Below are 25,682 nucleotides of genomic sequence, written 5' to 3'. Positions count from 1 at the left end.
ATAACAATGGTTTAATTGAACGTATATCAATTGTCTTCTCATTCTCATATATATATATATATATATATATATATATATATATATATATATATATATATATATATATATATATATATATATATATATATATATCATTCTCATAGTTTTGAGTTATATCTTTCGCCAATCATTTTCTTTGTTCTTCTTTACACGAAATTTTTCAGTGTGTCCTTTTATCAATCACAATATGAACACTATCAACAACAACACCAATTTAATTGTGATGGACGGGTCTAGAAACAGAGATTTTGAAGACTCGGATTTAAGCTTTGCCTTCAACAATTCTAGTTTTTCGGATAGTATCATTCAACTTAAAATCATGAAGGATGATATTGAAGTTTTCCCCAATATCAAAAATGGCTCCACAAGTGCCAATCATACTAGCCACGACAAAAGAAGAAGGGAGGACATGCAGAAAGAAAATGGTATACGCTAATATTTTTCTCAAAACCCTTCTTTTAAAAAGATTTAAAAGTGTCTGATTATATAATTTGGGTGGTGCTCATTTCTTATGTCTGGGTTAAATATATCAAATGAACCATATTAAGGTCTACACAAACTGAAAAGGAATTTTTTTTTCTATATTAAATGAATGCAATCATACTTCAATGTGTTTTTCTAAAGGTGTTGTGTTTTTCTAAAGGTGTTGAATTGTTTAGGGTTACTAAGGCACACAATTTTCAACAATACTATACTGAATTTAATGCTGGGTATACAGGGGTCGTAAAAATGGTATGTTCATTGATTTTCGAATTTTGTCTACTGTCAAGTCATGAGCAATATTTTATTATGAGTTAAGTCTAAATATATTTCAATAGTGAATCCTTGTGATTGAGTTAAATATTATATTTTTTGCATCATTATGATAGGAGACAGAGCAATGATAAAAACTTGATTTTGTGCATAGGTTATATTTTTTGCATCTTCATAACATATGTTCTTTTCTGTTTTTTTAGCAGATTTATTATCGGACAAACCTGATGTAGATGATGGTGTGTTGTGTGAGCCTCAGAAGGATGCAAATGTTGAAGTGCCCGCAATTGGTACTTAGATAACTTACAAAAATCATATCGTTTTTCAGTTTTGTGATTTTTATTTTATTTTAAGAAATACCACAGTTCAAGTCATGAACGCAACATCATACAAGTTGGTTTGACAATGTTTATCAGAATTTTAATTTTTTTCACATTAATTGTGATGGATGATAATCTCCTTGATACATGGAGCACAATCTAGAAGTAATTGTGAATCGTGTCGGTACATTGATTGAATTGCTTATGTAGCAACACGGTCTTAAGCTTAAAAACATGTTTCTTTTGCTTGCAACACAGTCTTAGAATTGGGTTATTATTAATATAGGTGATGAGGTTGGCAATGCTGATGTGACTGCAAATTTTCATATGGACTACTCTGCAGTCGTTAAAGAGAAGACATTGTATGTCAGCTCCTCCATCCTAGCCGAGAAGAGCTCGTTCTTCTACAAGGTAGACGTCTCTTCTTTATTTGTTAGATTTGAATATTTTTGGAAAATATTGTTTGCTTAATTATGTGTATTATTTTGCAGCTATTTTCTAATAGGATGAAGGAGTCCAAGCAGGCTCACATCACCGTAAGAATCACTGCATCTGGTATAAACATATATAAAAAGCTTTTTAGATTATTTTCTTATTCAGATATGTTTTTTCCAATAGTTTGGTTTCTAATGTTGATATATTTTTCATGTTTTAGAGGAAGCTCCATTCATGGAGCTTTTAAAATTTATGTACAACGATTCTCTATACGTGACCTCACCACCTAGATTGATGGATATCTTGATGGTGGCAGACAAGTTTGGGGTGGCGTCCTGCATGAGATATTGCATCCGAATATTGCTAAACATCCCCATTACACTAGAGGCTGCGTTGCTTTACCTAGATCTTCCTCATAGTGTCCTAATGACTGAAGTTGTTTGGCCATTGGCTATAGCAGCAAAAAAGTATCTTGTTGCTCGTTACAAGGATGTCACAAAGTATGTTTTTTAATTTATCTTAGTTTAAATAGTTTTTTTAAAATATGTTACAAATGATTTTTGGGACATGGTTGATATATTTATAATTGTGTACTAAATCATCGCTGATTTTTTTTACGTTAATAAATTTTATTATTGAACAGACATCAGGAGGAGTTGATGAGATTGCCACTTGCTGGGATCATGGCATTACTATCCAGCGATGAGCTGCAGGTCGCATCTGAGGATGTACTATATGACTTTGTGCTGATGTGGGCTCAAACCCAATACCCTAGTCTGGAAGAGAGGAGAGAAATTCTAAGAGAAAAGCTTATCCCCTTCATCCTCTTCCCATACATGACCTTCCGCAAGCTGAAGATGATTCGAAGTTGCAATGACTTTGAAGATGAAGTCACTTCTAAGCTAGTATTAGATGCCTTATATTTCAAGGTTGAGGGGCCACAGCAGAACCGAATACTAGCAGCAGAATCGGCTTCCACTAGTCGTTTCTTCATTGAGCGGTCATACAAGTACCACCCTATTAAAGTTGTGGAATTTGAACATCCACAACAACAATGTGTGGTATATTTAGACCTAAGGCGGGAGGAGTGCTCCAACTTGTTCCCCTCTGGCCAAGTCTGTTCACGACCCTTCCATTTAGGCAGTCATGGGTTTTTCTTGTCAGCGCATTGCAATATGGACCCGCAGAGCTCCTACCATTGCTTCGGCTTGTGCTTTGGCATGTATGAGAATGACTCTACGAACTTCAGTGTTGACTATGAATTTGATGTTCGATCGAGGCCAACCTTAGAATATATTTGCAAATTTAAAGGAAACTTTATATTTACCGGGGGAAGAGAAGCAGTCGGTTTCAAGAATTTTTTTTCCGCACCATGGACATCTTTCATGGAGGAGGACAACCTCTACTTTATTAATGATGTTCTCTATCTTAAAGTAGAGCTAACAATGAGAAACTTGCTGGATTAGTCTTATAAATTTGCAGTTCTGATATTTTGTAGCACTTTTTTCTATTTCCCTTCAACCCTCTAAAATAAGTGATTTTTGTTCTATCAAGTAAATTTTATTCAGAGTTTAGTGTGATTCGTTTTTTTGTGACTAAAAACGACATTCACTCTTTCAAATTGAGAGAATACATCGAATAATACAAATTCCAAATCGCTATAAACTGAAAAGGATGATTTTACAAAAAAACACACAACACTCACGTTAATAGAATATAACAGAAAAATGCCTACAAATTTGACAAATCCTAGACATATGACAAAATTGAATTGCTCGGAATATCCATGTCTTCGAGTCTACACCATTGACGACGTCAAAATTATTGATTGAATATGCACCAAATCAAAACTAATTTGTCAATCTGAACCGAGCAAACACTGCACTAAGATGGGAAAACAAAATAACATTGCAATATGACGTCAACCAACACAATGTCACACTAAGACGATGAAATCACGAAGAAAAAAATATTTGAAATCACTTATTTGAATAAAAAAGAAATAAAAAAGAATTTAGAGGGGTATTTTATATCAAAAATTGACCCTAAAATCACCCCTCTTTAATGGATGAAAATAAGAGAAAACGAGGGTTTGAAGAAAGAAGGGAAGAGGTTTGTGAATGATGATGTATAGTTAAGAAAATAGACAATTTAGCATGATTCTTTAAAATATCGCAAAAGTTACTTTTGAAGACATGGGTTAGAGAGTAATGATCAACAAGCGAAACAAATGTCTTTAATTATAAGTTTTATTATTGACTTATGTTTGCATTTACTAATTTTTGTTAGGTTCTTAAGATCTTTCTTTGCTTTTTTCAATTAATTAAAGTTAAGAATTAAGATGATGAAAATAATAAGATAATTTTTTTTCTTTTAGCTTCTAGTTAGTTGCTAATAATGGGTGATCAATATTCTAATAACTTACTAATAATAAAATTTATTAGTTAAAAAATAATAATAGAAATTTTATGATTGGATCCCTCGAAAGATATTCTAAATTTTTAGCATGAGATAATCTATCTTCTAGCCAGTTACTAATAGTTTTTTATCTGCTCTCTAATTAATTTTTGATAATAAATATTATTAAATTTAAAATGTGTGTAATCTTAAGTAGAAATTTTATAGTTGGATCTCTTTTAAAATTTTAATATTTAAAAATAGATTTTGTTCTAAATTTTTTACAAGCCATACCATAAAACATAAATGTTATTTACTATTTTATGGTTGAGTAATTGTGGAAACCCTTTCCGCAGCTTACCACTTTTCTTCTCCCAAAATCCAATTTTCAATTTTCAACATGTACATAAGTTTTTTGGTGGTGCGATGAGGTCCTTCCTCCACACCACCCTTTTACCCTTGAAGATGTTCAATCATCATTGTTGATAGCTTTGATGTAGTCTTTGAGGGGTTCTCTCATAACGGCGTTGTCGTGTGTGGTTGTTGGTTATGTTGCATCTATAAAAATTCCATTGATAGCATAGAAAAAGCATTGCATAGGTGATGTTAGCATAAATTAAACATTACATTTCAACATCCAACACTACAAGAAAATCACGTTTTAGCTGCAAGCTTTTAGCGTCGACCACGACTCCGACGCTGATAGTGTTGATAATACGCCACACGAAGCCGATGCTAACGCATGAAGTCATTTGTTTAATATTTTTTTAAAATCATTAAAAGTAGTGTCGGTCGAGGCCGACGCTAATTTCGAATCTCCACATTTTATTCATTTGCATTTATTTTTTGTTATTTTAAGTAATTATTATTTTTTAAATAGCGAAGGCTCTAACCGACGCTAATCTTGGTGTAGAATTTTTTTTCCCTCCACAAATTTCATTTGCCTCTTTTTTTGATGTCTTAAGTGATTAGATTTTTATTTGCTTCTGAACTCAGATTTGTAGATAACAACGTTTGAATTTCAGAGTCAACAGCTTGGTTCAGAGCATCTTCTTGTCTTCTGACTTTGAAGAGCTTTGAGCGTGATACCATCAGAATATCAGTGCTTCTGCTTCTGACTTCATGTTCTTCTGATGCTTCATAATTCATGTTCTGATTCTGCTTGACCGTCTTCTGATGTCTTTCTAGAGCATGTTCTGTTGTAGCCATCCAGAACCTTCTGAGTCAGTGCTTCTGAGCGCTGATTTGTGCATACTCTTTATGTATTTCCTGAAATGGAAAATGCAAAGGATTAGAGTACCACATTATCTTATACAAAATTCATATATAATGTTATCATCAAAACATAGAATATTGATCAGAACAAATCTTGTTCTAACAGAAGTCAAGATCTACAAATTTGTCCATCTAAGGATTTTTCCAGAAATGAAAGGATTTTAAGTTATGGAACCATGAAGTTGATGACTTTTTCTCCAACACTTAGAAAATTTACAAAATGGTTTTAAACCTTAAAAGTAAGTGACTTTGAGGCCACTTTTCATCATGATCCTTTGAGACTTTGAGAAAACACCAAATATGAAAGTTATAAAGGATGTTTAGGGCTTTCCAAAAAGTACAAGAAATCTTCCATAGCATTTGTGTGCTAAAAGATTAGAAGAGATGAAGTTGGGGTTCCAATCTTGAAGTTTAAGCCATTTGAGTTATTGATCAAGTGATTAAGCCTTTGTTCACAAGATCATTCCACTTATGGCATAAAGATGGCACTTCCATTCTTGTAAATTGACTTTAATCACAACCACTTTGATCTTGAGCCCATAAATTGTTGCTTCTGACTTTGAATCATCACAAAACCAACAAGAAATACCCAAAAGATTAGAAGAGTCTCCCTAATTTCTTGATTAAAGCTTGCCAAAGTCCATGGGAGCTATAACTTTCACTTTCCTTCACCGTGAAGCAAACCAAGTCAACTTGAGCTTGGGAACTTCAAATGATCTGATTTCTTCACTCACAAACCATAAATCTTGCCTATAAACAGAGGCATTTTTTCTAAAATAAAACACACAGAAAACCTCCAATTCACTCTCCCACTTGAAAGCTTAAAAATTCCAACTTGCACATGCGAATTTTGATTTCCAAACAACTTCTGTGTCAAACAACCAACCAAACACCCTCCATACACTTCATAGAAATTGTCCAAACCTAGACTTTGCATCTGTAGCACCTTGAACACCAGCCTCTATTTTCAACTTTTTTCAGTTGCAAGTGGGTTCGGGTAGAGCAACTCAGGCCATCTCAAAGTGAAATGAGCATTCAGTTAGTATCTCCAAGGTCCCAAGAAGCTATTCAAATCATCAACACTCATTTGGAAGTGCTCCAAAATAGCTTTCGATCTGCACTGCAAGAGGTAATTTCTTCAAACTCTAACTCTATCATTTGTGCATCAATTCTGGAAAAACTCGATTATATTCTGTTAGTTACAATGTGAGGATCAAAAGCCACTAATTGGTTACCATTTATGTTACATGTATGTCATTTTATTTGAAATTGAAAAATTAGGGTTCATACGAGTTTCAATGATTCTTGAGCTACAGGTTAAATAAATTTATGATTGATACATATTTGGAATCGTGATAAAAAAATGGAATAAGTTTCATATTTACATCACTGCATTTGGTTGAGAAATGAAGAAACACGATTTTGAAAAATTTTAGTTGTTTAAAGGTTGAAGATGAAGTGAAAAATATGGTTTTTGAACTTTGTTTTACATATAATAAAATGGAAGTGCATACTCTAATGGATGTATCACCACCCTAGTGGTAGAAACGCGCGATTTAAGTCTCTTGCCTCCAAGTGTGTGGGTTCGTATCCCACCTTTTGCTATTTTGTACATTTTTCTAATTTTTAACCTGTTTTATTATATAATTGTTTGGAAGCGCCTTATGATCAACACAAACACTTGGCCTGATGGCTAAAGTTTTAAGTTGTGATATTGAGGGCGGGGGTTCAAGATTTCCTAGGGCCAAAACATTTTTTTATACTTGTTTTCATTCATTTTCTTCTCAACTATGGATATTTATTTACCTTAGCAAATCAACTTATTTTCACTTGATTTTTTGTACATTCTTTATTCATGTGAGATATTTTGTGAATATATTTTAAAAAACCCAAAAATATTATTTATTTAACCAATATTAAATAAAATCAAAAATAATGTTTTATGCCTTTTAAAAGGCCTTTAAATCAAACCTTTTCCAAATAATTTTCTCACTAAAATGTCTTGATTAAAATTTTGTGATCCCTTTAGGATAGGAATTATCTTCCTTTGACACATATACCATGATCCTATAGTTTTTTCACTTAGGATTTCTTCTACTTTTAAAAATGATTAGGTTATTGTACACATACCAAAACTCTAATCTTTTATCCTTTAATATTCTCCTTGATCTTATATGCAATGCCATGTTGATATTAACTAGCTTGTTGCTATGAACTCTTGTTGTTTATCTATTTGTACATATGCTTGTTGTCTTATACCTTTGTGCTTTTAGACTTTGGTTATGTCTTTATCTTTGTATATATCATTGTTGGACAAACCCCACGGCCCACATCCATGATACATGAATCCATAATCACATCATATTCATACATACATAAAATGCTCTTGAGGTATGTCATCCCTTTTATTCATAACACCTTTTATACTTGAGTTTATACATTGATATCTTTGTTTATAGTCACTTTGATTGTATCCATGATACACATGCTATGACTCACACACCACTTGAGATACTCATCATATATTCTTACTTGAGATGTATAATATCTCATCGATGCTAAAAATCCAAAGGAATGAAAATGGTATTGACAAAAATTGACAAGGTACTCACTCGCTTTTCCTATCTCCTTTACTCTGTGCTTAGTATTGTTAAAGCTTAGCACTTTTCCCTTGTTTTAAAAATGGTTTTGTATTGTTAAAGCTGAACCTTTTTAAACTCAACCCTTGGTTTTGTATTTTTAAAGCTCAACCACCACTCTTTTAAACTACCATTTGCTTTGTATTGTTAAAGCTTGACACCTTTTTAAAACTAGTTAAGTATTGTTAATGCTTAACATTTTAAAAACCCCGTTGAGTATTGTTAAAGCTCAACACCCAAAAAATATTTTGCCACTTGGCTCTTTTACTTTCCTTCTAAGGGGAACTACAAATGCTCTGATTTCCTTATTACACTTAAGGGGTATGTAGGCACAAGATGCGATGTCTTGCCGAACACACTTTTAATAAATCTTCTTTTCTCATCATCTCACTCTATTTAAACAAAACGCAAAAACAGTTTATAAATGAGAATAATAACAATATATTTTCAAAGAGGTTCTTGTAGAGTACTACAGATGTGAGGGGTGTTAATACCTTCCCCTTGCATAACCAACCCCCGAACCTAAGATCTCTGTCTTTTTATTAGTTTTATTTTGAAAACTTCTTTAAGTTTTATTTCACTCTTTTTCCAATTTCCTTTGGAAACAATAAAGCGTGGTGGCGACTTTCACTAAAAATACAAGCTGAGTCAATCCAATAACTTTGGTATTAATTTTTCACCTCTACAGTTACAAAAAAATATTTATTTTGTTCATTTGGCGACGCCTAATGTGAACCGTCATTTAAATGGTTCATTGTGAACCATGACTTAGAGACATTAAATCTTTCATAATATCATATTTTAAGGTGTATCTCTCCATCCAATATTTTTCTTTTTATATTTATATTTTCTTTTATCTTCTCCTCTCTATATACTAGGGGTGGACAAAAATCTACCATCTGTTAATAACTGGCCGACCCATGCTACCCAATTGCTTTCAATCGGGTCAACTTCGAGTTCACGAGTCAAACAGTTTGGCCATCAGGTTTTAAGTGGGTACCAGCGGTTTGGTTCAGATGAAAATGTTGGGCCCGTCGGTTACCGAACCCGACCGAGTCCAATAAATATACGTCTATATTATTGATATTACTCTTATTCCTTCTATCACTCTCTCATATGTATTCATTCTCACTCTCTCAATAGATAAAAAAACCCTAATTTTTTTCTCTCACTCGTATTCCTTCTTCTCTTCTCTGCCGCCGTGTCAATCGTCATTCATCCGTCCTTGTTTCACCTTTATCTCCTTCTCTTATCATCACCGCACCACATGTTTACCTTCATAGTCTTCTCATACTCATGTTACCTTCATAAATTGTTTATTTTCAGATGTTGAAGTGATTTAGAGCTACAAGTGGTATTTATACCACTCTGATGAAAAGAAATCTTACAATGGTTTTTTTTGTTGATTTTTAATATTTTTAAGGGTTGTTATTTTGGGTTTAGTTAACTGTATCTCTAAAAGTGTTATAGAGTTAGAGGTTTTTTTATCTGTATTATTTGTGTCTTAAAAACGTTGATTCAACATTTGGGTTTTGTGAACTTTAAAATAAATTTAGATCTATTTTAATTTTAGCTTTGTTTTGATTTCCAAGTCCAACTAAGTGATAGAGTGAAGGGTGATTCTTCTTTTAAGGTAATGTTTGTTAAGGTTTTGACTTTAACATTTGGGGTTTGTGAACTTTAAGATAAATTTAGATATGTTTTGGTTGTATTTTGATTTCTTGTTTTTTCTTCAGACATGTGACTCTCAATATTCTGTCTGAGAAGATTATTTCTATTCTTTACTCCTTGATCTATTTTATTCTTCATTTTCTCTTTCATTTCTTTGATGTCTTTCCTTTTACTATTGCTAGGTTGCAGATTGTTGCTTCTATCTTCATGATACTTGTTATTGGTATTAATGTTGTTGTCATACTATTGGATTTTGCGGTGGTTATCACTTTTTTGTTTATAGTTGAGTTGAAATCTTGTGTTGAATGGTTTTCATTCCTAAAAGTGTCTTTAATATTTTCTGGTTTAGATCTATTTAGCATGACATCTTAATGGTTACTGTAAGATTGAGATGATATGTATTTGTAAGTGAACTTTCTAAACTTATTTATTTATGGTTTTTGTAATTTTAAATTTTAAATTTTATCTCTCTTTGATTTATTTGTGTTGTGATGAAGTGTGACATATGCCATTTTTACTGAGTGACAAATCAACGGATGCCATTTTTGCTGAGTGAAAGATCAAAGGATTTATCCCTCATGGGTTAGATCAACTATATAAATTTTGGAGTTTTAAAATACGTTTACATGACCCTAATTTATGAGAAGTATATAACTACTATAAACTGGTTATGTTTGTTGCAGATTTTTAAGTTAGAGGTGATGCAGAGATCTTGAGGTATCAGAATCAACTTCAAAGATAGGTCTTTATTCATCCTTGAGCAATGCTATTCTTACACTATTTATTACACTAAATACTTACACCAAACACTGCTCACCGTATTTAGTTAATCTAGTGTAAAAACTTGATTAATGCAGTACTGAAGTTGGTTAATGCAACATCCAGGTATTAAAAATAATTTTTAGCCGTCACCAAACTTGGTTAATGCAGTGTAAAAATTTGGTTAATTCAGAAATAAAGTTGGTTAATGCAACATTCAGGTATTAAAAATAATTTTTAGCAGTCATCAAACTTGGTTAATGCTGTGTAAAAATTTGGTTAATGTAGTAATGAAGTTGGTTAATGCACGTCCAAGTATTAAAAATAAATGTCCGTACATGAATAGTATTCGCCCGTACATGAATAATATTCGTCCGTACATGAACAGTGTCGTCCGTACATACGGTGTAGGTGTAAGAATTAGTGTAAGAATAACATTTTTGTTCATCCTTAGACTGCATAGTTTGAAAAAAATTTTTAAATATCTAGGTTTAATAAAAAAAATACGAAAAAAACCATGTTTTCAGGGTAATTACCAAACTGTCTAGGTTTGGGTCCCCGGGGAAATGGATGCGCCAAATGAAATTGTTTGGTAAATACCCCGAAAACATGGTTTTTTTCGTATTTTTTTTATCAAACCTAGTTATTTAAATTTTTTTTTCGCATAGTTTTGTCATTTTAAATTGAGTTATTGAACCAAAGTTGTATCTTTGTTTACAAAAGGTTCATGTTCAGCATTTTTGACTATTGAAGAGACACTAAACCGTGTTGTAGAAATAAGAAACTTGTATGAAAAACTTGAAACAGTGGCATAGATGCAAAGCTTAGATGAATATTTAACTAAAGGGTCATGCTAACATGTGCCCTAAGGGCACATGTTAAGGATACTATTATTAGAAAAAGTTAAAAGTGACTAAATGTAATAAAGTCATATTTAAAGTTTTGATACATTGAATGTACGCGTTCCAAAAAAATATTTCTATAAATATCTCATTAACTTGTGCCTTTAGGGCACATATGTTAGCTTTTCCCTTAACTAAATGAATACACATTTTATGATCTTGTGAGTGATAAAAGTTAAGTGCCTTGCATATTCTCAAGTTTGTTATTTCATTTTGTTCAAATATTTGTGTTTAGATTAAGACACTATCTCTCTTAATTTATCATTAATATTATCATTATTCATTATTCATTATTGATTTCTCTTTTTTTTTTGTTAACTATTATATCTTGTTTAAATTTTTTATGACATATATTGCTTGCATGAATGAGTTGGAGAAAATATGACAGAACACATTTATCTCTCCATATGACTCATTATATATTTGAATGTTGCTATAATTTATAATAATATTATAGAATTTGTAACAAATATGACTTGTACAATAACTTAGTGTTGGATGATGGACAATTGATAGGTTTATTTATAAAAAATCAATTAATTTTTCATTTTTAAAATTAAAATATAATTCATAGAATTGTAATTGGGCTTGAAATTTGTGTGGCCCAACTATTAACTTCTTAAGACAATTTCTCCACCTCCTTGCCTTTTTGGCAATCTCTAGCAAAATTCCCTAAATGTCTCTATAATTCGGAGATGCATCTCCGAAGACGTAAAAAAGAGTTATTTCTGAGATGCATCTCCGAATATTTTTTTTTAAAAGGTCTTTTCGGAGATGCATCTCCGAAAACACAAAAAAAATTGATTCGGAGGTACATATTTGAAAACACCCGCGTTTTTCTATTAATTCAAAACAGCCTCTTCCTCCTTTCATTCTACCCAAAACACAAAATTTTCAACACAACACCCATTTCTTCCAACAACTACACAAACGAAATTTGTTCTACAACTCATTCTAACTATTGACAAGCATTCAAAGTCTCATTCAACATCAACTCCAATCATCAACAAATTGTAAGTTCTCTTTTTTTTTTATTTCTAGGTTGTTTATGTTGTTAGGGCACTTATAAATTAGCAAAATGTTATAGGGATAAGTTATTGTATTTCAATGAGTGTATTTAGATAGGAAAAAATGGATTTTGAATCATTTAGGGCAAGAACTGGGTTTCTGCAGAAATGGTGTCTCGCAGGTGTTTTCAAAAGTGCATTTTCGAAATCACCTCTGACCAGTTTTGGAAATGCACTTCCAAAATATAGTCTCAATTGTTTTTTTTCTAAATTGTTTCAGTGTCTTACCAGTTTCAATTTTTTCAGGAAAATGTCAGGAAACCAAGCACGCCTTAGACAGATCGAGAGACCCAGACAACATCAGCTCGACGCGAGCGGGCTGCACAACTAGCAGTGACACGGGGACAAGGTCAAGTACGAGTACCCGTCCAAATGGATGAGGCGCCTGCAGGTTCCTTATCTAGATCGAGGAGTCGGCTGGCTCGGGCGTCTTCTTCTTGTGAGGATGAGGTACGTGAGGATGAGGATGACGTGGGAGTTAAGGAGGAGATACCCGATATTCACTCTGATCCCGGCGAGGAACATGCGGAGGAGGAGGCCCTTGAGTGGATGGTGGACTATCTGGGTATGGAGCCAAACATCGCAGATTATGAGTGAAATTCTGGTATGACAGAACCCAGATGTCATATACGATGCCGTGACATCTGGTCTGTTATAAACGCAGCAATGGTAGGATAGGATGATCTTTAATTTTGGTTCAACACCTGTATGCTAAACTATCATAATAATACTGGAACCATTTATGCATAATGATAACTCAGTTATCACAACCAGATTTTGATCTGAGGTGGTTCTGTAAAAGAACAAGCTTTGGAAGTATTCCCTGATGTCATATTGGATGTTACGACATCTTATACCAGATTAATAAACCAGTGCAGAAAATAAAGAACAACATACAAACAGTAGCGAACACACAGAATTGTTCACCCAGTTCGGTCTAACCAACCTACTCTGGGGGCATACCAAGCCAGGGATGAAGTCCACTATTAGCAGTATTAATTCAGAGCTAAACTTCCAGTTTACAACTCCTCACTTAATCACTACCCAATGACCCCTCTACCTAGGTTCTCCCTAGATATGGAATATCTCCATTCCAATCCCAATCACAACAATGATGTCTAGCAGTCAACAACTCAGCCACTGTATCGACGGCCATATTACCAATATTCTAAATACACAAATAAACATAACTTAGAGTTGCTTCAAAGCTTCCTCCAAGAACACAACTCCACTCATTGCTTCACAACTTCTGAGTGAATAAAACAAACCTCTTACCTACAGGCTTCGAGGCACAAATTAGTGACCTTCCCACAAACCGGGAGGTTCACCTACACGGCTAACCCTAATGGTTACATCTTTCTAAACGCCGGCTAGCTTAATAAACTAGGTTACAACGTTTCCTATTTATAACCTATTCCCAACTGGACTTGGGCTTACAATCGCAGCATTATTTGCTGTTACAAATCACAGAAAACTTTCTGCTAAAAACAAGGTCTTCAATCATAAGTTCCCTAATTTATCTTCATAATTGGAAACTGCATAATTCTCCAATATTCTAATCTTGATTCTCTTGATCTCTAAACCTATGCCACATAGGATTGCATAATATTCCAAAGAATATTCTGCATCTTTTGAGTACTTACTGAATCTTTATATTCCAGCTCAGTAGGCGCGTGACAGCTAAATATAACAGTAACTGCTGTCAAATACTGATGTCACAGAGCATGTCGTGACATTCCATGGAACATCTTGATGTTGTACCTGTTCTGCATAAATCACAGCAAACAGTATTCTTCACTTCAATTCTCTGCTTCTCACATATCAGGGTGCCAAAAAGACAGCCCATGATTTGTTCTATTACTGATGTACAATCAACATAATCTTTAGTTTCCCAAAATAAAGACTGAGATAAATAAGGAAACATAATAGAAATAGAACAGAAAACGTAAGAGCTACTGCTGTCAAATACTGATGTCTTGACGTCGGGCATGACATCCAACTAACACAGCATGTATTAGCTTACACAACCAGAACCTGCATAACCTTTAACACTATACACCACATGTCATGACCTTAGTCAAGACAACAGAATACACATGAATGTTTTACCATAAAATGCAGCCAATCAAAACATCTACAATCTCCCCCTTTGGCAAATTTTTGGCTAAAACATCTTGTCATCACAGCACCACAAAAAACAACTAGCAAACTACCAGTTATGCAAAATTGCTAAAGCACATCAAAACATCAGACCTGCTGAATAAGTTCCACAAGCTACACTATCACATAACATGAATAGAAATAACTTGTTCAATATGATCTGGGGTGACAATAATCTCTTCTCCCCCTGTTTGGCCATAAATGTTGCCAAAGCAACGTACATCTCCCCTTTAAAAGTTACTCTGCATGACATGACCACTTCTCATAATGTCTTAACATTTTTTAGGACATCCTACACGACACAAAAAAACACCATCTGATAATCTTCAGATACCACTTCGCCACCAGCTTGATTAGAATACAATCAGTCACTCACATTGGGAGATCTACATTACAAGATACACTCTTTCATAGATAGCTCAGACCTTCTACCACAAGCTCCAAGAGGAGAATAGAAAACACCTCCTTTTTGTCTTCAACTTATTACTCTTTTGCCCAAAAGTAATTTGTCTAAGACTATCCTCAAGAATAATCAGCTGCCATATGTTGATTATCTTGATTTTTCGAATCCACTTCTGAGATGAACCAAATGCCACTGTTTGATTACCTCCTTCATGAATCCTCATATGAAAATGTCAAATGCCACTTTTTAACTTCTCCATGTTTATCAGACTTCTCTCAAGGATATTCTGACCCTTCAAGTGAAACTTGAAATTCAAGATACATGTTATAAAAAAACTTAGATTTTCCAAGACAGGAACATGTAACATCTTCTCTACCCAGCAATTCCAAAGAATTGCAATGAGAGCGATCTTTTTGAAGTATCCAATCTTCAACTCTGTAGATCTTCTTATCATAAGTTGATGTGTCACTTCATCAACTAAGATTCTGATGTTGAACCAAATGTCAAAACATTGTGCTTTAACATCTAGCTGTTGAATTCAGTTCCTTCTTCTGCCACTTGAAAGAACTTCCTCCATTTACAGAACCAGAGTTCAATGCTCTCATAGACCTGGTTGTGAAACCAAGTTTGAGTAAGCAACCTCCATCCCGCAGTTATGTAGTTATGTCATCCAAGCCCACACTTTGATGAATCCCTGCTTCTTTTCCAACGACATCAGACACTCTGATGCACGAGTCATCAGAAGGACTAGTTAGAGACTAATCCTCTAGCTGTACCAAGGATGCCACTTCCTTGAGCAAAGCTGTTTCCATGATGTCAAGAATACTGCCACTTGTTCTTGGCTTCACAGTGTACATTAGCCAATGCACTTCCTTACATAGATCAGAAATAAACTGATCCAAGTAACCACCATCAAGATTATGATGTCTTCTTCTTGTGAACTCCAAAGCTGAACATGTTTCTTGCCAGGAAATTTTTTTCAGAGATCATATGTTTATGTTGCCACCAAAGAGATAGATCTTAAAACAAATGCACTATCCTTCCTGTACAGGGTCTTGAAGAAGAGATGTTCCAACATCTTTAAGAACATCAGTTATCTTGAACTCCACGGATAATCAATTAAATACTTGTACTTGGCACAAATAGCAATTGATCTTAAATCCTTTCCCAATTAGATTCACCCTTAGGAAAGAGATAGATGAATCTTTCCTTACAAATGTGTCACACAACAACCAGATCCATGTGACACCGTTCAACAGCCAACTAAACACAAGGCTGAACCAGACGTGGGAAGGTTAACCAAGTCTCCCCCTCAAACTAACAATCATGGAAACTCCACACCGCTTATCCATGCATTGTACATAAAAATCTCATCATACAACATCCCTACTAGAGGCAACTAAATCCATGAGTTATACCTATACATACTTCATACACCAGTTGAGGGGACTATACTTATATAAACCATGGTTAACAAAAATATCGTGCAGCGGAAAACAACTAAAATTTATCCTCAACAAACCTCAGGCCTAACACAATAACCTACTAACATATCAATCCAGGTGCACTAGGTTGGGTTTGAAAGTAAATCAATATCCAAACAACAATAACCTACTAACATAGCTGCTCCCTTGGTGTCATACCCCAATTTTTGACCCTAAGATCCTATATCATTCATATCCCAATCACTAATCAAGAGCTTCACTTGGAAGTTTGTTTATGGTGTTGCACTCACCTCATCAATGAGAGGGACCATCAAGCACCAATGATTGTTTATCTTTTATGCATATTATACTAACCCAAATACCAAAAATATTGCTTTGTTTCTTTGTAGGCTTTTGTTTTGTAGGTACCAAGCCAAGACATGCATTAAGCAAGGCATTTTTTCACATTTTTGACTGATGAAATCGATTTCCCTACTGGGTAAATCGATTTCCCTGCAGCAATCTTCAACAAAATCACATTCTGGACAGCATGAAATCGATTTCCCTCCTGGGTAAATCGATTTCCCTAGTGTATTTTGCGCCAAATTCTCTTCTGAAACAGAGTGAAATCGATTTCACTCCTGGGGAAATCGATTTCCTTCAGGCGAAATTCAAAAAAAATAGAGAGGGAAGCTTGATTTGATTTTGACACCTATTTTCTTTGACCATCTTTGTCATTTCACCAATTTTCCACCTCATCAAAATAATTCTCTTCATTAAACCCACTTAAACCCCATTTTACCATTTAATTGCCACTTTAATCACCAATTAAACACAAGTTAATTACCAAATGCAAAAAGACCAAACTACCACTACTCTTGCTCTCATCCTATAAATAGAGCCCACTACTCTCTCATTTCTCAAGCTTTTGAGAGCCAAAAAACCTCTTGCAATTTCTCTCCTCATTCCTACCAAATTCACCAAAGCTCTTATTCTTTCATAAAGTTTGTGAGTTACACCTTGAACCTCACAAACTTTGAGCTAAGCCACCATCCATTTCACTCTTTTTTCTTCAATTGTTGAGAGATCAAGATTTGTGTTGGTGATTCTTGAAGTAGATCTAAGTTTTGTTCAAGATTTGGTAAATTTTCTTCATCCTTTTTGTATATCATGATGTAGATCTTTGTTGCTTGTGTGTGATGCATCCTTGATGCTATATTGGTGCTATTTGATGGTGATTTGATGGAAAATTCGTGCTCCAATTGATGATTGATCATAAGGTGTTTGTACATTTGTTCAAGTCAAGTTTTATGCCTCTAAATGCTGTTTTTGCTGATTTTTACACTGAGGAAATCGATTTCCTTAAGGCTGAAATCGATTTCCTGCTGAGCGTGACTTGTTTTTTTTTAAAAACTGCACTATGGAAATCGATTTCCCTCTGCATGAAATCGATTTCCTGCTGGCAGAATGTGGTTTTTTGCCTTTTTTATGCTTGTTTTGGTTTCCTACTTCTTCCACTTCATTAATATCATTGGATCTAGGATGTTGATAGGTTTGAAATGACCTAATCCATAATATTAGATGAATGATATTAATGATAGTGTGAGTTGATTATCTTTTATGTTTTCATTCTTATTTTCATCTTATCTTTCTTTTGATCGATGAAAGTCTTAACATCTTGAGAATTCTATGGATTCTTGATGAAGACTAGATCAATTTGTTTTCATTCTTAATTTCATCTTATCTTTCTTTTGATCGATGAAAGTCTTAATATCTTGAGAATTCTATGGATTCTTGATGAAGACTAGATCAATTTGTTTTCCTTATTATCTTTTCATCATATTTGCTTTTGATCGATGAAAGTCTTAATATCTTGAGAATTCTATGGATTCTTGATAAAGGCTAGATCATTTCTTCTTCTCCTTCTTATTTCTTTTGATTAATAATCTTGATACATGGAGAGTTCTCCTACATTTGTCCCGACTCGATAAAAAGATCAAACGTGGAAGAGAATTGTATGCGGTTGATTTAAGACTTGTGGAGGTTTTTATCGTGTAGTCGCTATGATTTTATCAAGCTTCTGATAAGCCCCATTGACTTTAAATCCGAGTACATCATTCACTCACCATAGATCTTCCTACTAACTTTGATAACATACTTGACAAGTTTCAAGATGGTTATCTTTAACATTTAACAACTAACTTTAATTTCCGCACCTTTTATATTACCGCTCTTTATATTACCGCTCTTTATATTTCTCGCCTTATCGCTTTACTTTATCATTTCATCATATTTACTTTCTGCCATTTTCTCTTTGTCCATTTGGACGTTTATAATTCCGCTATTTTCTCTTTGTCCACTTGGACATATGTTTATGCTTCCGTTATTTTTCTTTTGTCCACTTGGACCATACTCTACTCTTCTTGCTAAAACACTAATAAATAACAAAAATCTAAAAAATACATAAGGTTCTCTTTGGACTATCAGTTACTATCCCTAGCGCTTTGGAGATTCGGACTTATGGACCTAGTACCTCTGGACTCATTCTATTACTATCATGTGATTGTTCTGTCTGTCTGGCATTGTTCTGTTGTATGTTTATGTGTGCAGGTATTTCCTTGAAAGCCCTTGATGGTTAATTCCAAGGCACTGATATAAGGATTTTACCCGAAAACAGCCGTTACTCTGCCCGATTTTCGTCAGAATCTTAATGTGCTTAATGAAAAATGGTGCTAAGACAATAAGTTCATCTGGATCCCCAAGTGTTAATGTGTTGGTACTGATAAATCCAAAGGATGGGAAAACTACCTTGGCTCTTAATGTCAAGTGTTGGCTTCTTACTTGGTTAGGCCGTTTCTTTCCTTAGCTTTTATTTTACGCAATAGGATAGCCTCTTCATCTCCTTCCCATTCTTAAATTTTCAAAATCTTCTCCCTTTTTCAAAAACCTTCTTATGTTTGCAACCTTTTCAAAACCTTTTCTCAAAAAATATCTTTCGCCCTTAGTGGCTTTTCTTCAAAAGTTTAGACACCGTTAATTGTCGAAACGAGTGGTTATACCCCACGATTTTGAAATTGATTGATAATAACGAGATCTTTTCCGCGTGAGAGAGCTAGTGGCATACTCGTTGATTTTATCCGAGTTGGAGCCCTTCTTTCATTTGCGATGCAAAGAACTTGTTTGTTCTCATGCTCAAGATCAATGGCTGAGTGTTTCTCTCTAACGACAACAAAGTGTTTATTCGTTTTAAAAACGTTTTTCCCAAAAGCGGAACTACATTAGCTCTGACTTCTCCATTGCACCGAGGAGGTATGTAGGCCCAAAGCTTAACGCTTTGCCGAGCTTATTTTAAAAAATAAAACAAACCGTTTTTTAGCACACACACAACACAGATTTTCAAAAAGGTTCCCGTGGAGTACCACGGATATGAGGGGTGCTTTAAACCTTCCCCTCATATAATCAACACCCGTACCTGAGATCTCTTTCTTGTTTTAAAAAACAAAACTTTGGGCTTTTCGTTCTTTTCCCTTTTCCTTTGAAAAAATAAAGCGCGGTGGCGATTTCAAAACGGAATATTGATTCGAGTCAATCCCATGGCTTCGATATCAGATTTTCCCCGCTACAGAAAAATGGCGACTTCACTGGGGATCCAGTTTTTTTTTAAGTGTGTTAAGCCTATTTTTGTTTATCTGTGTGTTTTTATCTGTATATATTGTTGTGTGTTTTGTTTGTTTTTTTTTTTTCTCTTTGGTGCTCGATGGTTCCTCTGTGATGAGATAAAGTTCTAACCCGAACTTTGGTGAGTAACTTGAGATAGGAGGTGGTAAGACCAATAGTCGCATGTCAGGAGCAATCCTTACCATGAGCGTCATATGGTGGAACCCCAATCAGTGGAGGCCTCATGGAAGGTAGTAGAGGTTGTTACGAACCATCGTGATAACGCTATTACTTTCAATAGTGAGTGTCCGTAGAAGCTGAATGACCTAGAACCCTTTTAACCAATCTAAGCCTTTTTAGGATGTAGTGCATAAACAAGATCAAGTACCAATTTGAGCTTGTTGTCATGCGATACTACGCTCAGACGAGGTCTTTTTAGGCATATTATTGGCGCCCATGAGCAATTGTGCGTGCCGGTAATATCCGATAGAAGATTGAAAACTCTGGGAACCTTTGTAGAACCCGACTGGCAGGTACAAAATTCCCTAGATCACTCCTTGTGGGATGGGTAGACCCATGGCTCCATGCTCGTGACGTCGAACCTTTGAACCTGGACTGTTTGATATTTGTGTGATTTGATGTGATCTTGTGTGCTCTTGATTGTGATTGATGCATAAACCATGCATTCATGCATTCATAAAAATGACATTCACAAATGGTTTTCAAGGAACTTAGAGACATTTTTTGTAAACATAACAGGTACCATGGATCAAAAGAGAAGCATCAAGAAGTACACTTTCAGAAATTCAAGTGCAAAGGAATTGAAAGAGCTAGCAACTTTGGTTCCTAATCTTGACAACTTCAAAAGCCGTTATGGGAAATTGATCTCTATCTTGAAGACTAAAGTGGAAAAAGGGATTCTTGAGACTCTTGTGCAGTTTTATGACCCGGTTTATCATTGTTTCACCTTTCCTGATTATCAGCTTATGCCTACTTTGGAGGAGTATTCTTATTGGATTGGTTTGCCCGTTACGGATGACATACCGTTTAGTGGTTTGGAGAAAGAGCCTCAGGTTGATGAGATAGCAGAACTCCTTCATTTAAAAATATCAGATGTAAAAGCAAACATGACCAAAAAAGGGAGGAATTTGGGGGTTGACTTCTAAGTTCTTGATTGGAAAGGCTTCTATGTTGGCTAGTAAAGGAAGTATGATTGCTTTTGAGACATTTTTGGCCTTGCTCATCTATGGTTTGATACTCTTTCCCAACATTGACCACTTTGTCGATGTTAATGCTATTCGGATTTTCATGATTGGGAATCCTGTGCCTACTTTGCTTGGGGATACTTATCATTCCATTCACCATAGGAATGATAAGAAAGGTGGACTTATCAACTGTTGCACTCCTTTGCTCTATAAGTGGTTTATTTCGCACTTACCTCAAGCTAAGAGTTTCCTGAACAATCCTGATGGTCTCTCATGGTCTCAGAAAATCATGCCTCTTACTAATGGGAATATCCATTGGTACAATCCTGCTTATGACATTGGTGAGATTATTGATAGTTGTGGAGAATTCCCTAATGTACCTCTTCTTGGTATACAAGGAGGGATTACCTACAACCCCATTCTTGCAAGGCGTCAATTTTGCTACCCCATGAAGGAGCGACCCGCTAGTATTCTTGTGTCAGGAATCTTCTATCTTAATCAAGATGGAAATTTGGATATGAGAAATCGGTTTGTGCGTGCTTGGCACCATGTTGATAGGAAGAGACATTTGGGAACAAAACAATGTGTTGCTCTCAAAGACTATACTGATTGGGTTCGATCTAGAGCTCATACTTTTCAGATGCCTTATTTACTCGAGGAGCCTTCTCTACTCGTTACTCCGCCATTGTCTTCCACTACTCCTGTTGAAAGTAGTGAAGAACATCTAGAGCTCGTGGCTAAGTTGAGAGCGGAAAGAGATGCTTTGGAGTTTGAGAACAAAGAGTTGAAGATACACTTGAAAGAAAAAGATGAAATGCTTGATATCCAAGATGGTTGGTTGATGGAAAAGGAAGATCAGATTCGTCATCAAGAAGAGTTGCTTCAACAACATGGTGAAAAGCGAAAGAGACCACAAGAAGATTCAGTCGCATGGAAAGAAGTTGCTGATAAGCTGATGGTCGAGAATGCTCATTTGAAGGCCTTTTATGAAGATGAATTGGAGAAGCTCCGTAGGAAGCTGCAGAGAGGAGTTGGATCTTCATCAGAAGTGTTCCCTTCTAGTTTTTAGCTTTTTCCTTTGTTTTGTAATTTTGGATCTTTGAATCCTTTTGTATGCTTTTCCATGATTAATGAAAGAATATTGTTATGTTTTATGATGTTTTTTGCTAATGTTTACAATTAATGTCTTAAAAGTTCCTTGAAAACCAAAAATAAAAATCATTTGCATTGCATTTCATGCATCATTCTGCATTTTGGTCCTGCTTCCGAGAGTATTCCCGAGGTCTTATTCAGTGTTCTTCATACAGAATCAAGCTGTCTCACCGGTATAATACTCGAGCTAACTGCAAGAAGAAGATGGAAGGTCTTGAACAAGAGAATCGTGAGCTACGTGAAGAGGTTGTTACTTTGAGATCTGGTGTGGATCGTCTCACTGCTCTGGTTGAGACATTGATGGCTGCTCAGAATCAGAATCAGAATCAAGTTCCTCCCCCCAATGCCCAAGCTCAGGGTCAGACCACTGTGATTTCTGAAATTGCTGCTACAACTATTCCTGCTGTTCCTGCTGGTGCTACTCAGCAACGTATGCCTAATGGATATCCCTGGGGCATGCCTGAAGGTTATTTGTCTGTTCCTGAGATGACTCGCCCGTTGACTCCTGTTATGGTCAACACCTCTCCTATTGTTCATACTGGTCCTTTTGTCCCAGAGCCCATTTATGATGCTGCTCCAAGTGAAATTCATGACAGAATGGATGGTTTCCAAGATCAGTTTGAAGAATTGCAGAAAGAGATGAAAGCTCTCCGTGGGAAAGAACTGTTTGGAAAGAATGTGCATGATCTTTGCCTTGTTCCCAATGTGAAAGTACCTGCTAAGTTCAAGCTGCCTGAATTTGAGAAGTACAAAGGAAATTCCTGTCCTCAGGCACATCTGGTGATGTATATAAGGAAGATGTCCACTCACACTGATGATCAACGTCTGTTGATTCACTATTTCTAAGACAGTCTGACTGGAGCTGCTTCTAAGTGGTATATGGGCCTTGATAGCACCCATATCCGCACTTTCAATGACTTAGCTGAAGCGTTTGTGAAGCAATACAAGTATAATGTGGACATGGCTCCTGATAGGGATCAATTGCGAGCTATGATGCAGAAAGAGAAGGAATCCTTCAAGGAATATGCTCAGAGATGGCGTGAGGTTGCCGCCCAAGTGATTCCTCCGATGGAAGAAAAAGAGATGACTAAGATTTTTCTGAAGACTCTTGGTCCGTTTTATTATGAGAGGATGATTGCTAGTGCTCCTGTAGACTTCACCGAAATGGTGGGTATGGGTGTCAGATTGGAAGAAGCTGTGCGAGAAGGTTGTTTGGTTCGAAATGACAATTCATCTGGTGGTGCGAAGAAGTACGGTTCTTCATTCCAGAAGAAGAAAGAGTCAGATGCCAATGCTGTTTCTCATGGGAGGAATAGTCGAGTCAGGAATCAATCTCAACAAGTGGCGTCAGTAACTCCTGTTGTGAATTCAGTGCCTGTAGCTCCTGTTAATCAACAACCAGCAAGGCGGAATCCGTATCCTCGAGTTAATGTTGATCCTATCCCTATGACGTACACTGAACTGTATCCTGCTCTAATTCATAAGAAGCTGGTTCAACCAAGGTCACCACCTCCTGTTCCAGAGAAACTCCCTTGGTGGTACAAGGCTGATGCCACTTGTGCTTTTCATCAGAATGCTCCTGGGCATGATTTGGAAAATTGTTGGCCCCTGAAGAATGAAGTTCAGAGATTGGTCCGTTCTGGAATGCTCTCTTTCCGTGATATTGGCCCAAATGTGAAGAACAATCCGTTGCCAACTCATGAAGCGTCTGCTGTGAATATGGTGTATGGATGCCCTGGGAAGTATAAGATTTATCTTGTAGAACACATCAGAGGATCATTGGTAGAGATGCATGCCACTCTGTGTGAATACAGTCATTATGAACATAATCATGCTGCTTGTAGGATTTGTTCAGTCAATCCTCGAGGGTGTTACATTGTAAGAAGAGACTTGCAAGAGATGATAGATCAAAGGCTCATTGAGATTCTGAGGGATAGAGATGAAGATGATGTCAATGTGATTGAACCATGCTTTGAAATCCCGGAATGTGTAGAGATTGGTTATTATGGCAAAGCTGCTGTGGAACCTCTTGTGATATGTTTGCCTGGATCTGTACCTTATAGTTCTGATAAAGCTGTACCTTACAGATATAATGCCACCATGTTGGAAGCTGGAAAAGAAGTTGAGATTAAGCCTCTGTCTTCTGTTGAGAATATAGCAGATGTCAGTAGAGTGACTAGAAGTGGACGAGTTTTTACTCAGCCCCAAACAGTTGTGGATGTCCAGAGGAATCCTACTCAAGTGCCTGTGAACAATAATGATGTGACAAAAGTGAATGCTGGGTCATCTTCAGAAAAGGAGATGGATGAGATTTTAAAGCTTATCAAGATGAGTGATTATAAGATCGTGGATCAGCTGCATCGCACTCCGTACAAGATTTCTATAATGGAGCTGCTGGCGAATTCTCCTGCTCATAGGGATTCTCTGATGAAAATACTTGATCAAGCCTTTGTGGATCATGATGTGACGCTGGATCAGTTTAATGGGGTTGTGAGTAATATCACCGCATGTAATAATTTGAGCTTCAGTGATGAAGATTTGCCTGAGGAAGGAAGAAATCATAATTTGGCTTTGCATATCTCTGTCAGTTGCAAAGAGGACTCAATGTCTAATGTGTTGATTGATACTGGATCATCTCTGAATGTCATGCCAAAATCCACTCTTGCTAAGCTGTCTTATGGTGGCACACCAATGAGATTTAGCAATGTGATTGTCAAGGCTTTTGATGGATCGAAGAAATCAGTGGTTGGAGAGGTTGATTTGCCTATTGGTATTGGACCATTTGTCTTCAAGATTACTTTTCAAGTGATGGATATTTTCCCTGCGTACAGTTGCTTATTAGGACGCCCGTGGATCCATGAAGCTGGGGCAGTTACTTCAACTCTTCACCAAAAGTTGAAATTTGTGAAAGATGGAAAGATGGTTGTTGTGAATGGAGAACAAGCTTTGCTGATTAGTCATCTCTCTTCATTCCATACCATAGAAGCTGATGAAGTGGTCATTGGAACTGCATTCCAAGCCCTGTCTGTTAATGATGAAATCAAAAAAGATGAAGCTTCCATTGCCTCCTTCAAAGATGCTCAACTGGTGGTTCAGAATGGACATTCAGGAGCCTGGGGACAAGTGGTGAGTCTACAAGAGAACAAGAATAGAGCTGGTCTGGGATTTTCTGCCTCAGACAAGTCTGTGATGAAGTCTGAATCTGCTTTTCGTCCTTATCAAGAGATGTTTCATAGTGCTGGGTTTCTACACCCGACTCTTCCAGAGGTGAACGCTATTGTTGAAGATGAACCAGAGCCAGAAGTGCCAAGCTTTGTGACCCATGGAAAGATGATTGAGAACTGGATCACCATTGACATTCCTGAGTGTACTCATGTCTCAAAGTAATTTTGCTTTTATGTTTTTCAAAATCCTTTCATTCTGC

The 25,682-nt window shown here is 35.8% G+C and overlaps 1 protein-coding gene across 1 annotated transcript; it reads left to right on the top strand.

Annotated features, from left to right (window-relative positions):
- The first annotated feature begins 226 nt into the window (after window positions 1-226).
- LOC131615126 (BTB/POZ domain-containing protein POB1-like) lies at window positions 227-3,063 on the top strand. Its single transcript, XM_058886623.1, has 6 exons — window positions 227-464; window positions 999-1,082; window positions 1,399-1,523; window positions 1,604-1,667; window positions 1,768-2,047; window positions 2,191-3,063. Exons 1-6 carry the CDS (start codon window positions 227-229, stop codon window positions 3,011-3,013), a joined length of 1,614 nt encoding a protein of 537 aa, XP_058742606.1. The 3' UTR covers window positions 3,014-3,063.
- The last annotated feature ends 22,619 nt before the right edge of the window (window positions 3,064-25,682 follow it).

This window comes from Vicia villosa, linkage group LG6 (genome assembly GCF_029867415.1).
Source record: "Vicia villosa cultivar HV-30 ecotype Madison, WI linkage group LG6, Vvil1.0, whole genome shotgun sequence".
NCBI classification, from domain to species: Eukaryota; Viridiplantae; Streptophyta; class Magnoliopsida; order Fabales; family Fabaceae; genus Vicia; species Vicia villosa.
This window is presented reverse-complemented; position numbering and strand designations above follow the sequence as displayed.